We start from the raw sequence: 15,157 nt of genomic DNA, 5'->3' as shown, positions 1-15,157 counted from the left end.
TGGACAATACAATAACGAGACAATTTGTTTGAAAATTTAGAAAAACAAATCACCAGAAAAACTGCAAAACAATCTAGTAATTGAAAATACATGTTCCCATTAAGTGATAAAAAAATTTAAAATAATTATATACTTGTATTTGCAAATACTTGAATGAAATTGGATTTTTTTTTAAAAGAATATTTTAAATGGCATTCAAAATTAACATATTCTTTTACTGAAACTTCAGAAAAATTGAGTTCCAAAATTTGAATTTGGATCTTCTAATACATTTCAACATTTCAAACAAGTCTTACAATTTAAAATCTGAAGTTTCACAATATTAACTTTTTTTTTACTAAATTTATTGTACAGAGTCTTAATAACAGTAATCTACTATCTGCATACAAGAGTATCTAAATTATTGAAATTATATTATGAATCTTTAAATATGCTTGTTTAACATAACCAAATGTAATTAGAAATTCAAACTGATACTCTGCCTATATAAATTTACAATATTTTCCACACCATTTATTTAGTTAAATTTCTCTAATATAATAGTCGAGTTCATGGATCGGCAATCGCTTTGGTTTTATAAAGCATTAATTTAACATTTTATCATCTGCATTCTCCCCCTCCTTCAGTAGACACTTTGTCAATGTTATGGGAAAAATGCCTTAAAGAGTATTTTTTTTTTGTGTTGTAAGAGAGGAGAGCTTAAGTGGGAGAGAGCCTTGATAAAATGTTGGTTGGGAGTTAAATGAATTAAAATTATGTAAATCGAGTGTGGCGACAACAAAGTTGCTAATTGTGCGAAAAATTGTGAGCACAAAGTATTATGAACATTTTGTCTACCCGCATCTGACTGTCTTCCTGCCTCGTGTCTCGTGACTCAAGTCTCGAGCGTTTCTCCTCTGACTTCAATACTCTTCTCTTTCGTTCTTGCTATCGTTCTTTCAGTGTCAAATTGAAATTTATACGAGACAGAAGCACACACAGACACACAGCAAGCGGAGCTTAACTTTTACAATGCATCAATAAATTACATTATCCTTAATTTCCCGCGTTTTTCCGGTCAACACTGGGCGACATTTAACCCGCCCGCAGTTCTCAGTGTTGGCCTCCTGCTGAGCCAGCAAAAAACAAAAAAAAAAAGTATATTCTTATATATATAAAAATAAAAGTTGCTTGTGTAAGTGGAAGTAAGTAGACGAAGAGTAAGTATAGCAAGGGGAAACACAAAAGGTGGAGCAAGTGCAGAAATTCGAAAAATACGTTTCATTAAATACACACGCAACAGAAGGGCACACACACACACACACGTTTATACAAAAAAATTACATTTTAAACTTAAAATTTATACAGAATTTTCTTAAACGTACACTTTTGAAGAATGCTTAGGCTTGCATGCATAGGTGAATTATTTACAATTAATGCCCACAAAGAGTTCACTTTAAATATAATATTTAAGAAAAATTAATGCTTATTCCTCTGCATGTATATAATATTAATTCCAGTATAGATCTGTTAATAAAACCATTTTCCTCTAAATTTCTCACAAACTTAGTCAAAACAAAACTCACTGCATATTCTTTAGTTAAAGTTAACAATCTTTATTAAGACTGAAAATATATCATATCTCACACTAGTAGGAGGCAGTGCAAGTATTCATACGAGTCATATGAATGTGAAAATACAGAAAGATTTTGCATCAAAAGGTGTTGCACTTAAAATTTTTTTCTTCATGGATGTGGAGCTCAAATCGTTAAACGTAAATTTAATACAAATTGCTGATCCTGGGCCTCGAATAATGCACTCTACTAATTGCGATTATGGTTAAGTTTGCGTACCTGGAGTAAAGGAATATTAATTCAGAACTGATGCAAAGCCAAGAAAGTCTTGACTCTTTAACTCACCCCACGACGATAAGGTTTTTTTTCATCCTCTGACATTTTCACCCAGGCTTCCGCGGCTTTATCAACAAACGCCTTTTGTTCCATATCCTTATTCTTGATCAAAAAGGAACGCATGAAATTTAAGTATGTATTGGAAGTTTTGTACCGATTCATTTCCCTGCGTCTCAGAGGACTTGAACGAGTGACATTAAGTCGAGCGGCAGCCGGATTAGATTTCGTAACCTTTGGCTTACGTGGTTTCCTGGCCTTGCGAATGGCCTTCTCTGGTGAGCGTAAATTATTCTTGCACTCATCGTCAGTCAAGAGTGGAACTTTTGAAAATATCTCCTGTTCACTTTTGCTTAGGCTATTCCACTCACGAACTACATCTCGTGTGGAATCCAACATATAGTGTTGCCAGAAGCTTGAGAATCCTGGAGAGTCGCACTTGTGCATGTTTTTCATTATCAGGGCTATGGGGTTTAGTTCCATTTCTTGTCAATTCAAGATAAGATCTCAAAAAGTTCAAATTCTTTCAAAATTGTGTCTACCTGTAGGTGAGTTTGAGGGATTTGTTTAGTAAACTAAATAGATTGTTGATTGAAAAAGCAACGATTGAGAGATGACATAAAAATGCAGAAATCTTTGATTAAATTACCTAAGGTACTAGATTGTCCTTACCGTTACCTTAGTTATCATTGTTCTTAGGACAAAATTTTAATCATATTTTTTGTCAAAAACGCCATCAACTTAACCATTGTCTGACCAGTTTCTAAGTTTTTGCTTTGCAAATTCGATATGTTTCCATCTACTCCCTTAAGACTTTACGAAATTACATTAACAATTAATTACTAAAATTAAGCGTTTAAATGAATAAAGAAACTTTTTTAAAATATTTATCTAAAGTTAACTATATTCAATTCCATTTAAATAACGAATGATCACTTAGACGGGACACAAACCGTTTAGCAAGCTTGCTTCATTTCAAGCATCTCAAACTGTGGTTAAAAAAGCTTTCACCTACATTTTATGAATCTGTTTGCTGTTTGCTGGAGCTGGCCGAGTGGCCCCCTTCCCTTTTGCCGCTTGTTTCCCTCCCCCTGCCGAGCCATCAGGTGAAGTCAAGTTCACAATAAAACCCTCAACACTTTGCCTTGGCGCTTTCAGTTGGCTGCTGGCGCTTGGCTGAAGCGACGATCGGGAAACGTAATACAAACGGGTTGAAAAACATTAAAAACGACAAAACCAAAAAACGTTTAATGCTATAATAACGGGTTTTACGTTTCAATTTCGGGGTGCCAGAAAGAAAAATTTTGTGTGAAATGTGAATATATTTGGCAATTGTATGGAAAACACGTCACATAATACCATCAACAACAAAAAAGAGTAACCTTGAAAGTCTTGAGGCCAAAAAGTCAAAGTTCAGTTATTGCCTTGCGCATGCGGTTCAAAGTGGTTACAACTGGCTTTAAAATTAAAGAGAAAAAACAAAACCAAATCCAAAAAATCTGCATGAAGTTTTAATTGTCGCCTAGCAAGTGAGCAAAGGCAAAAGCAAAAGAGATACTAACGTCACGGAAGCGATTCATTGGCCAGAAGCAACAGGTAAAGACCAGTAAATTCTGAATGCGAACTGCAGCTGCGCATGCGCGTGACTCTATTGTGCAATTCATTGATTGAGGGCAATGCAGGGACAAATGCGCAGAAGTGAGGTGCAGGAGATGTTAAGCCAACAGCTGACTCAATCGACAATAAGCAAAAACTATGCCGTCTAAATAGTTCCTTGCATTGAAGTGAAGGTATCGACCATAAATTACCCTTCAGTCGGTTCAAGTAATTTTAACTAATAAATTGACAAAATCATTGCAGAAAATCACAATTCGTCTTCTATTAGCAGCGCACGGTGCATTATTTATGTAGATTCCTAGCTCAAAGAGATCTCTCTCAAGAGTTCGAAATTGAATGACACAAATGTCCTTAGATACCCTGACTTTCAGATCTGGTTTACATACATACAACCTGCTCTACCTTTCTGGACATTCTTTTAATGGTATTGTTTCTGGTTTCAACTTTACTTACCGAAAATTCAGTATAAATCACAAGAATGGCACATAAAGTTTTTTGAACGTACTTGAAAAAAGATAGAGAGAATATTACTTGAATATTTGTGTGTACTTGTATGTTTGTTGTGTTTTATGAGAATGAGATTTATTCCAAACGGCTTGGTATATGGTCAAAAAATTGTTTAGACAGATTACTCTGAGGTATACCGACTGTAGTATTCTATGAGAGATATTTATTCTAAAATGAGTGATATCGAATTATAAATTATTTAGACAGATAACTCTCAGGTATAACGACTGAAAAAAATGTTTACCAAGTTTTTGAACCATGTTAGCATCGTCTCATCGTTTCATAACAGCTAAATAATGTGGCTGCTAAGTCAACACAGTCTATGACTTAAAACCAAAAAACCTGAGAGTCACGAAAATCCACTGCTTTAGTACAGGGTATGCAAATAGAAGGAAGTTAAATATTAATTAACCACTTATATAAAATCCGCTTTGATTTGAATTTCACGACAAACTTTAACCAGTTCTTAGCATAAAATATATTTGTATCAAAAAGTATTCCCCGTTTTAAACATAATTATGCTTTAATCACGCATCTATTTTCTTGTCAAGGTTTTTCAAATTTTTTATTCAAATCAATCAAAAACTCAAAAAATAAGTAAAACAAAAAAAAAACAAAAAAAAAAAAAAACTATTTGCCAAAGGCAAACTGAGGCTTGTCCCAGCCGTGAAATGATGTCTGAAGTAGCATTTACAATTTGACGTTTTTTTCTTGTTTGCAAAAAAACATCTGTCTTCATCTATTGTTTGTTTTACTAACAAACTGGTTTTTAATTTAACAAGAAAAATGTTAAGTAGAGCCACAAAAAACGAAAAAAAAAAATTTCAAAACATTTTTGAAGCTGAGTCATCATATCGCTCAAATTATGCAAATTTGTTTAAGAACAAAATAAAGTAAAAGAACATATTTACCTGACGTCATAAATTATATGGCGGTTTAATGTGGTTTCAACTGGTTTATAGTGATGAAAAAATCTGGGAACGAGATTGTTACAAAATCTTCAACATTTGAATATTATTAAAAATAATTTTTGGAAATTATCCCTTTTGTTTGCTGTGGCTTTCAAAACTGCTTCTGCTTCTTTTTAAATGAAACTTAAAATGAACTTTAGTTATTTTTAACTCAAATAATAACTCTAATGACGAAGAGTTTCTGCCGCTTATAACTTATCCGGTTATAGTTTTCATTCATTGTATTACTTCATGTGTCATGTGTGTTCACTGACATTTTATAAAGTTTTCTGGGAATACCGGCTGATTATTATAATTTACCTAGAGCCCCACAAAAGACTAAGCCCAATTTGATTGAGTTCAGCGGCAGACAAACAATCAACTCGCAGGCATTTGTATGCAAAAACGTGTTTTATGGCGTGCTTGTCACGCTCATCGCCAAAGACATCGATCGACGTGTTGCCGAATAAAGAGAAATATATTCATATTCATGAGGTTTGGTGCTCACACTGCGTATACGTCATCAAACTAGACGGGGAGATACCAAACTGAAGACAACACAAAACAATACTGAATGTGTCTCAAGCCCTTATAAACTGTTTCTTTTTTAGCCTTGTAGTTGATTTTATTTACCTTTCGAAAAATTATCGTTTAATTGAATGTTTGATTTGTTGTGTAAATGATTTTTATCACACTCGACCATATCTTGCATTACTTACGCCATAAATTACTTGCTCTTAATTAAAGACTTATCGATATCGACCAATAAAAGAACTGCACTAGTCAAGATCCAGACTGATTGCAAATGTTATAAAGTTCATATTTGCCCTAAAATGTCATATGATATTTAGGCGAAGAAAAGTTAAGACTTTTAAAAGTAACTTTGGTAATTAAAGTGAAAAAGTCTTGGAGTACTTTGGAGCATTTTAAGATGAGATTTTTTTAGATCACATTTAATGTTCAATGGAAAAGTTTACCAACAATTTCTTTGGACCTTTCTCTTTTTTTATGCTAAAATTCTATTTGCATGAATAAAACATAGTTTAGATGATTCCCATTAATGAAATTTCAATGTCACAAGTAAAGTGATAAGTCTTTCAATTAGTTTATATATGAACTCTGCTAAATTTCAATGTTGATTGATTTAAAATAAACATATTTTATTTACCTACTTCATGAATTGCTTTTATTTTTGATACAAAATGCCCGTTCATTGACACTAATTGACGAGTCGACAGTTTGACACTTTCCTTACACAGTTTGAATAGCATTCGGCTTAATCAAAAGACATTTTTTTCTTACTTTTTTCTTTTTTTCCACTTAACTATTAGTCAGGCAAACAAATAATGTTTCCACAATAAAACAATTTGAATTCCATGACTCAATCAAGTCTCGGAAGCAAATCAATTAAATTTAAATAGACATCATAAATGCCAATATTCGCATACGTGTTTAGATTTATTTAAACTTATAATAAAACAATAAAAATAAAAAACAAAAAATGATCAAAATGAGTTCGCAGAATTGTTAACCGGTTCGTTTTAGCCGGTTACATAGGCGTTTGCACTTGACCGTCAAAAATGCAAACAAAATTTGATATTTTTTTTTATTCATTTTTATCTCACAGTAATTTATGCGATTAACAAGTTTTTCTTATTACTTGATTTGAGTTTGTTATGCCAATTTCAATAAACGCGAAAAGAGGTGTAAATTGTTTAAACAAATCAGCAAATATAATAAAATGACTTTTATCAAAAAATCAACAAATGAAATGACTTGTTGTAAAGCGTTTTATCTCAATTAACATATTTGTTGAAGACAAATATCGTTACTATAATTTGTTGCAATTTTTTTATAATTTTAGAATACGGGTATTACCCCTTATAAATTAGTTGAAAAGGGAAAGAGTGTAAAGAAGTTGACAATGTTAAGAAAAAAACATCAATTCGACTCGCACATTTTATCAATTATTTGTTATTATTTATTTTTATTATTCAAAATATTGCCAAATGGAGAAAGGTTTAATGAATAAGGAACCAATATGATAATATGAAGTTTATGAATTGAGCAAAGATCAATTTTGGTAAATCATAAAGCACAAGTTAGAAGTATAATAATTTTTCTACTTTCAATATCTAAGAATACTTTAGAATCCTCTTTCTTTTAACGAGCAAAGAAATATAATTGGGTTTACTTCAAATAAAATTAATAGTGTTTTAAAGTATACAGATTTAAAAGGCTATCTATATGACAGGTGTTGCTAAGGAACTATTATGTCATACCTTTACATATTGTAGGGTTTCCAAGAGTACTCTCTCTCTCTTTTTTAAATATCTAATCTCCTGCCGCCAAATACCATATATCTAATATTTGGTAAATGATTAAGATTTTCGTCTTGTTGCATTTGCAAATAAAAGATCATCATCAGCGTTTTCACTATGTCTGAGCAAACGTAATCTAATCTTTAGATAGCTCGTGACAGTGACATCATTTTTTATCTGTAACAACTATGTGTTTGAATGCTCCGGGGTTTATCTGATTGTCAGTTATACAGCCTCCACTAGTGCCCATCAGTTGAAATTCTACATTCGCAGCAAATAGTCGATTTCAAATAGCCATTTCTCGTTCTCGTTCGTTACAGTTCAGACCAATTATGGAATCAGTGCAGCAGAATCACAATCCTGCTTTCATTGGTGATGATGGACGCAGCACAGCCAGCACTGTGGTTATGTCGGTAAGTGGTGAACGCTTTAACTACAATGCCACGAACTGAAATCTATTAGCCAACTAATCATCGTTTTTGTTAGCCAAACCATGGATCCCGTTCACCTGCCACCGACGATGCCGACCGTGAGGCTGGCAAATTGTCTCCCGAACGAACTGAACGTGCCACATGGGGCAATGGTATTGAGTTTCTAATGTCCTGTATAGCCATGTCTGTGGGTCTGGGCAATGTATGGCGATTCCCATTCACAGCGCTCGATAATGGCGGTGGTGCTTTTTTAATACCATATCTTGTTGTGCTGTTTGTCATCGGTAAACCGATTTACTATCTGGAAATGGTAATTGGCCAGTTTTCCAGTCGTGGTTCGGTAAAAGTTTTCGATTTGTGTCCGGCCATGAAGGGTAAGCATAGAATTCCAAATGCTCTTGAAAATGAAGTTGGGGCAAGACAGTGCAAGCGCTATTAATACTCAGCAAATAAATCCAAGTCATCCCTTTTACCACATCAAAGTGTTTGAATTCAAAAATTCAGCTAAAAACTACTTGAAATACAAGAATGACTTAAATTTAAAATATAAATGAAATATTAAATTCAGTATGTGAAAAAGAGATCCTAATTCTAAAAGAAAAATTCAGAAACCATTATTGTTTCGATGGGGGCCTTGAATTTGAATTTATATATCTTAAAGTGGTCTAAAATTAAGGATTATTAGGATTCGTTTTGCCCTGCCTTTGTTTGTCAATTTATGCCATAATTTTTATCAACATCATCATCATCATCACTATCGTCGTCATTATCATTGTTGCACTTTTTGGCTATCAAACGCATTCATATTAACTGGATTGCTCTAGGTGTTGGAATTGGTCAGGTCATATCGATATCTTTGGTTACCACCTACTATGTGGCCATAATGGGTATAACCTTACGTTATTTGTATGACTCGTTTCGTGCACCGTTGCCCTGGTCCGAATGTCAACCGGACTGGCAGCCCTATTGTGTTGCCTCCAGTTTGGGTAACACGTCCAAATTGGTCAGCCCAATGACTATGGACCAGCAGCACCTAAGGGAGATGGGGCAAAATGAAAAGCAGCAGCAGCCTGTTTCATCGGCCGAGTTGTATTTCCTGTAAGTGGTTTTGATTCTTGTTGTTGTTGTTGTTAATGGTGTTGGTGCTGGTATCGGTCTTGTTTGTGGGTGTGTGTGTGTGTATGTGTGTGAGTGTGTGTCTGTGTGTATGTTGTTGTGGGTAATCTTATCGCGGTTGAAAGCGGTCGCAATCACCGCCCGACTCAAGTTTATGGTCTATGCCAAAACACTGAAACGTTCAACATTCGCTTTATTGGCTTGCGAGGCTAATTAAATGAGAGTATCCCTCCCTACAAGATACGTCCCCTTCCCATCCTCACGCCAATTCCCTCTTTAGAGCACCATGTCTAACGAAACAGGCAGACTAAATTGGCATCAATTGGCCTCAAAGGGTCACACAGTCATGGGAATGTTGCAATAGATCGATGTGATTGCAACAGCCAATGTTGCCGACACTTTGTATGGGTAATTTAAGACCGAATAACATTGAATAACATTCAATTATTCAAATGTCTCCGATTAAATTATAATCTATCTATCTAACAATGAATTTTGAATAGACTTTTATGCTTAATTTAATATGAAGTAGGTTGAGTAAAATCTTAAATCCAGCATTTATCAAATATTTAATTTTGACCATTATCTTAATACGGAGTTTTTACTAATGGCTTTAACTTTCTAACTCTTTTCATAACATTCGCACAATTCCTTTTCGCATTTTCATCAGATTGATATTTGAATTAGTATTTCAAGCCAAACGAATCATTATTTTACTTTCATTGCCTTCTTTCTTAACCTTCCCCCACCCCTTTTTGGCCATATCAACTCAAAAATCAAAACAAAATCAAGGTGTTGGAGCCGGTCAGGCGTTCCAGGTGTTTATGCTCAGCACTTACTATGCCGCCCTGGTAGCAATAATTGGTCGATATTTTTATGAATCATTTCGCAATCCATTGCCCTGGGCCACCTGCCGCGACGAATGGCCGGGCAATTGTCTTGACTCAGCCCCAAAAGATGAATCCGATGCGATGCGTTCGGTGCAACAACTAAATTTCACCCTAAGCGAAAAAAGCGACAGGGTGATCTCCAGCTCGGAGTGGTTTTTCGTGTAAGTGCTAAGCGCATGGAATGCATGTTGTAGTTAGTTGGAAGGAGTTCTTTTTTTTTTTTCCTGGTGGCGGAGTTTCGTTTATGTCAAAGAATAATTTGCATGTGACTTTCCCTTTCTCTAACACACACTTTTCCAGCAAGGAGGTTCTACATGAAAAGGATAATATTAACGATGGCATCGGCTTGCCCAATTGGGAGTTGGTCATTGGTCTGTTTGTGTCGTGGCTTTGCGTCTTTCTCATCATACGTCAGGGTGTTAAAAGCTCTGGAAAAGCCTCGTATTTCCTGGCCCTGTTTCCCTATGTCATAATGGGCGTACTTTTGGTACGTGCAGTTACCCTGCCTGGCTCTCTGGATGGCATTTACTATTTCATCAAGCCAAATTGGAGTAAAATCTTGGACCCAAAAGTCTGGTATGCCGCTGTCACGCAATGTTTCTACTCTCTGTCCGTTTGTTTTGGCAACATCATCATGTACTCGTCGTTCAATAAATTTGGCCACAATGTTCATCGTGATGCCACCATTGTCACTGCCCTGGATACGGCTACCTCATTGTTGGCTGGCTTCACAATATTTGGCATCTTGGGGCACTTGGCTCATGAAATTGGCACCGATGATATTGGCAGTGTTGTCAAGGGCGGTGCCGGTTTGGCCTTCATCTCATATCCCGATGCCATAGCCAAGTTCAAGAATTTGCCGCAAATATTCTCAGTGCTGTTCTTTTTGATGCTGTTTGTCTTGGGCATTGGTTCGAATATTGCCATGACATCGTGCTCTGTGACAGCCATCAGAGATCGTTTTCCCAATTTCAAACAATGGCAATGCGCCCTGTTTATAGCTGTTATCAGTTTTTGCATTGGATTAATGTACATAACTCCGGTAAGACAACAATGTATTCAATCAAGCATACACCTTCTTCTATCTTGTGTCATTTGTGATTTTTCAGGGCGGTCAGTATATGTTGACTTTGGTGGACTTCTTTGGTGCCTCCATGATTGCTCTGGTTCTGGGCATAGCCGAGCTGTATACCGTTGGCTGGATCTATGGCACAGATCGTCTATGCAAGGATATTGAATTCATGTTGAATCGCAAAGTTGGTCTCTATTGGCGTCTCTGCTGGGGTATATTCACTCCTCTCATTATGACCATCATTTTGATATACTTCTATGCCACATATGAACCACTTACCTACAATGACCAAATCTTTCCCAGTTGGGCAAGTGGTAAGAGCAAAACTTATTAAGTTTATTATTATAACTCTCTAAAATGAATAAGCTAATCAAATATTTCCGATTCAGGCATTGGGTGGACTATTACTGCTTTTGGTATACTTCAGCTGCCCATTTGGATGGTTGTGGCCATTATACGAGAACCGGGTAAAACTTGGCTCGATAAAATACGTGGAGCTTTCACACCGAAAAAGCATTGGGGTCCTACAGATCCTTTACTTCTGGAGCAGTATCATAAAGAAATCGAACATGAACTAAAACCAAAACGTGGCAAAGGTTTTTGGCCAGCCATTAAGCAAAATATCTTTGGCTAAAACAAAAAAAGGTTTGAAGTCATTTCAACTTCATGTGTAAATAATAGTTATATAGATTATAAGTTGGAGAGATTTGCCAGATTTTTATTAATTTATCATTAGTCTGTCAATAAATTTTTTAAAAAACCAAAAACTCGTTGTAATGAAAAAATTCAAAGAAGAACAACTTTAAGCTGTATACTTTATAATTTCAAGTTATTTGGTTTTGACTGTTTTAATATATTTTTTAACTTGTCAAGTTTTGTTCTGAAAGGTGGAAAACTCTATACAAAAATGTAAAAGATAATTTTTTTTTTAAATTTTCTTTAGTTCAATCAGGTCACATTTTGATGTCGGATGGATATAAAAATCATATATTAATACATATTAATATAATTTGTATCGATTTAGCGATTTTTACTAACAAACATTTTGGAAAAATATTAGTTCTTGAGATTTCAAATCAGATTAAGAGTTTTTCTGCAAAGTTACCAGGTTTTGTGCATTTTTGGGTTTTCAAATCGTTTTCTTCTCAATCTACCTAGTTTTCTAATACTGTTTGTTGTTAAATAAATGAACAATGAATAGAGTTTTAAATGTTAAAAAACTCCTACTTTGGTCTAAGAACTTTGGGCTCTATGGCTAATACGGCACTAACTGTATCAGTTGGTTTGAATTGAATTTTACATAGATTTTTCTTTCCAAATTTTCACACTTTTTTTCTTTGTTCAGTTTAAAAGTTCACAACAACAAAAATAAAACCGCTCAAAAAACTTAATTATGTAGTATTTACGACATGAAATAAACCTCCTGTTGCCTTTCATGATAATTACGGGACCGAGCAACAACAAACAACGAACAGAACAGAAGTAACAACAACAGCAACAAAATGTCACCCAGCAGCAACAACAAATAACCGCAACTACTTAGCAACATTATACACTTCCGTAACAGCATCAGGATCCCAAAAACAAAAAAAAAACACAAAAACCAAAAACAAAAAAAAAAAAATACAAAGAAAAAACCAAAAACAACAAAAATATAAGAATAAAAGTAGGGGAAACCAACCCAAAACGTAATTATTGTTGCGGTAAATGCCCCACACCCACTTGCAACCACTGACCAGGCTTTTTAATTTCTTTATAAAAAAGTCAGATAGAGAAAGAGAGAGAGAGAACAAACATTGGGCAGTTGCCTTTGTGGAGAAGAGATAGAGGCATATGACAACGTGCCGCGAAAATTAATCCATTTGCTGTGACAATGACTTTTATGCGGTTTCCAGCAACGGCGACCGCCATCCGCCATCCGGAATCGCCCAGCCCGGCCACAGACAGTCGCACAGTCGGTTGCCGGGCAGTCGGTCCGTCGGAGACAGACAGAGTCCGGCAAAGTCAAGCCGCAGGCCAAATGCGGGCGGGTTTTTTTCGCCCAAAGAAAAGGAGCTATAGAGGAAAGCAACAGCAACAACAACAAAAGAACTGACTGGTCCGCGACATGTAAATATTTGGCGACATTTATAAAAAACACAATGAACAAAAAAAAAAGAATGTTCACGGATCCGGGATCGGAACCCCAGTTGCAAGCCTTATCAAAGCAATTATCTTTAAGATGCCTGGGCAGAGGGCGGCATCTATTTTGGCTTTGTTTGATTTGGAGCCAATGTAAGGGAGACAAAGTACATAACATTTCTCTTGATTTTCTTTTTTTGTCTTTTTAGCTTAACGAAATGCCGAAAATTGTCAAATGTTGCGGTCAATTTGTGTGGTGAGAAAACAGACGAAACAAAGCAAAAAAAAAATAAAATGGTTGTGGAAATGTTCATGGAAATGGGCAGCAGTCATGCCGACGGATGACAGTCCTGGGAATAGTAGATAAAGTAGCGATTAGGTGGAAACTGTGATGACTTAATCAAGGTAATGCCAATTTTTAAGTGCCAAAGTTTATATACTCTTACAACTGCCCAAGTAATGCTTAGACTAATAATGACAACATTGTGAGGTATTTAGCCAAGTGTTAATTCATTAAATCAATGTCATTTGTAGAGTAGAAAATTTGCAATTATCCTTAGCAGATGTTCTATGTCAAATACATATTTTTGTTGTTAACTATCCTTAACCTTAAGAGAATTATGGTTTAGTGACCGAAACCTACTTGATTCGAAAGGCGAAACGAGATCAGTTATTCTGTTATCGGTAGTTATCGGTAGAAGGTTTTGACAAAGTTGGAGTAAAGTCTTTTTTGTTCCTTTCTCTAAACTTAATTGGTTTTTATTTGCTTGCCAAGAGGTTCAACAATGCCTCAAACATTTCTAAAGATATTTCAAAACCCATAAAAAATATCTATAATTTCAACAGAGTATTAACCTCTTTTGTAAAGGAAAATTATTAATTTACTTTTTCATTAGGAACCGGTTTTCCCACAATATCTATTTTTAATGAATCAAACATTGATTTTCTCACATAGCTTTTAGGGCTACTTGCTGTTCCTTTGATTTTCATACGGGTTTTTAAATTTTCATTTTTCTCATACAAAGTGCCATTGAATAAGTTTCTTAAAACGTTTGCTGAAAACTTCTTTAAATCATCAGTAACACAAACGCGTTGGCATTCACCAAGAGACCGAAATCCTGCATCGCAACTGAATAATTTGTGACATTTTTTACTAGACGTATTATAAAACCATTTGAAACGTTGCTTTGAGCAATTTAGATCGGGCACATTAAAGCAGTTGTCTAAAAGAGAAAAATATTGTAAAAAAAAATTAAAACAGTTTTTTTATATTTACATACAATAGCTGCCGTCATTAAAGTCGGCGTTGACCATTACGAAAAGGCCCCAAAAACTAGTCAATAGCAGTTGTTTATTCATAAAGAGACAGCTGAAGTATGAAAACTATTGAGATTACAGAAATCTTAAATGTATTTCTAATCGACTAATGCAATTAGTTAAACCTTTTGACACGGCAAGTTTCGTTTAAATTTCAACCAAAACTAAACGTTTTCCGTTTCTCTCAATCGGCAGACTTGAAGCACTATGCAAGAGTTTTTGTAGTAGGAAAAATTTCAAATAAAATTCCATTTAAGTAAAAGTCCATGCCAGGATTGGGCATGTTGGTTGGTTTTGTTTAAATTCTCAGTCTCTGACCAAAACCTACGCATTTGTCTGCACCGCAACGCGACATAAAAAAAATAAAAAAAAAAACTGTGTATAAGCCTTAGAAAAAGGCAAAGATAAACACATATCAAATCTGTATTAGTTAGAGCTGGCGATTTGAATGGTAAGAAAAACAAATGAAAATAGTAAGTAAATGTAATTAATATTGTAGATCATTTAATTTTTTTAGCACTCAGCATCAAATTAGGGAACTACATACATTAACGGAATAATGTGTTTTCTTGTCGTTTATAAGGCATTTTAGAAATTTCAACAAAAATTTAACTGAGTCGTTAGTAGGTAAAGCATTTTGTTCTTTGAAAACTTTGTGTCATTCATTAATATAAAGAGTATATCAACTTTTCCATCTCTAGCATTCATTTCGTGTTTTTGTTTCCCAACTTCCGCTGGTCCAGTCGTTAAAAGACATTTGCAGCTAAAAGCAAAACCAGCATGGCATCAACCCAACCAAACCAAGCCAAAAACGAAAAGAAATAGTTACTATTTTTTTCTATTTTTGGTAAAGGGAGTCCTAGTGGATTGAGATGGCGGGGGTGGGGAAGGCGGTCTTGTTGAATACGCGGCGAGTTCTGTGCAAAGAA

General features: G+C 35.0%; 2 protein-coding genes across 3 annotated transcripts; one reads left to right on the top strand and one right to left on the bottom strand.

Annotated features, from left to right (window-relative positions):
* Positions 1-1,571: 1,571 nt before the first annotated feature.
* Positions 1,572-4,157, bottom strand: LOC26529028. Its single transcript, XM_015178182.3, has 3 exons — positions 3,957-4,157; positions 1,899-2,428; positions 1,572-1,832 (listed from the first exon to the last, which is right to left on the bottom strand). The coding sequence occupies exons 2-3, from the start codon at positions 2,367-2,369 to the stop codon at positions 1,803-1,805; spliced, it is 501 nt and encodes a 166-aa protein (XP_015033668.1). The 5' UTR covers positions 2,370-2,428; positions 3,957-4,157; the 3' UTR covers positions 1,572-1,802.
* On the top strand, positions 3,074-11,530 carry LOC6643564 (sodium-dependent nutrient amino acid transporter 1). 2 transcript variants are annotated; one of them, XM_002066440.4, is made up of 7 exons: positions 3,074-3,482; positions 7,602-7,694; positions 7,768-8,086; positions 8,537-8,810; positions 10,019-10,760; positions 10,828-11,104; positions 11,180-11,530. In XM_002066440.4, the coding sequence occupies exons 2-7, from the start codon at positions 7,614-7,616 to the stop codon at positions 11,422-11,424; spliced, it is 1,938 nt and encodes a 645-aa protein (XP_002066476.2). In that variant the 5' UTR covers positions 3,074-3,482; positions 7,602-7,613; the 3' UTR covers positions 11,425-11,530. The 2 variants fall into 2 exon arrangements, with proteins under 2 accessions (XP_002066476.2, XP_015033620.1); XM_015178134.3 differs by lacking the exon at positions 8,537-8,810 and adding an exon at positions 9,621-9,879 and having other exon boundaries at positions 3,075-3,482; positions 11,180-11,529.
* The last annotated feature ends 3,627 nt before the right edge of the window (positions 11,531-15,157 follow it).

Source organism: Drosophila willistoni (assembly GCF_018902025.1).
Source record: "Drosophila willistoni isolate 14030-0811.24 chromosome 2R unlocalized genomic scaffold, UCI_dwil_1.1 Seg200, whole genome shotgun sequence".
Classification (NCBI taxonomy): Eukaryota; Metazoa; Arthropoda; class Insecta; order Diptera; family Drosophilidae; genus Drosophila; species Drosophila willistoni.
This window is presented reverse-complemented; position numbering and strand designations above follow the sequence as displayed.

What these genes read in the sequence shown, in the direction of transcription:
- LOC26529028 (XM_015178182.3), bottom strand. Translation starts at nt 2,369, where the DNA reads ATGGAACTAAACCCCATAGCCCTGATAATGAAAAACATGCACAAGTGC. An exon ending in AAAAACCTTATCGTCGTGGG is followed by an intron (nt 1,833 to 1,898) that starts GTGAGTTAAAGA and finishes CCTTTACTCCAG; the next exon opens with GTACGCAAACTTAACCATAA.
- LOC6643564 (XM_002066440.4), top strand. Translation starts at nt 7,614, where the DNA reads ATGGAATCAGTGCAGCAGAATCACAATCCTGCTTTCATTGGTGATGAT. An exon ending in TTTGTGTCCGGCCATGAAGG is followed by an intron (nt 8,087 to 8,536) that starts GTAAGCATAGAA and finishes GGATTGCTCTAG; the next exon opens with GTGTTGGAATTGGTCAGGTC. An exon ending in CTTTCCCAGTTGGGCAAGTG is followed by an intron (nt 11,105 to 11,179) that starts GTAAGAGCAAAA and finishes TTTCCGATTCAG; the next exon opens with GCATTGGGTGGACTATTACT.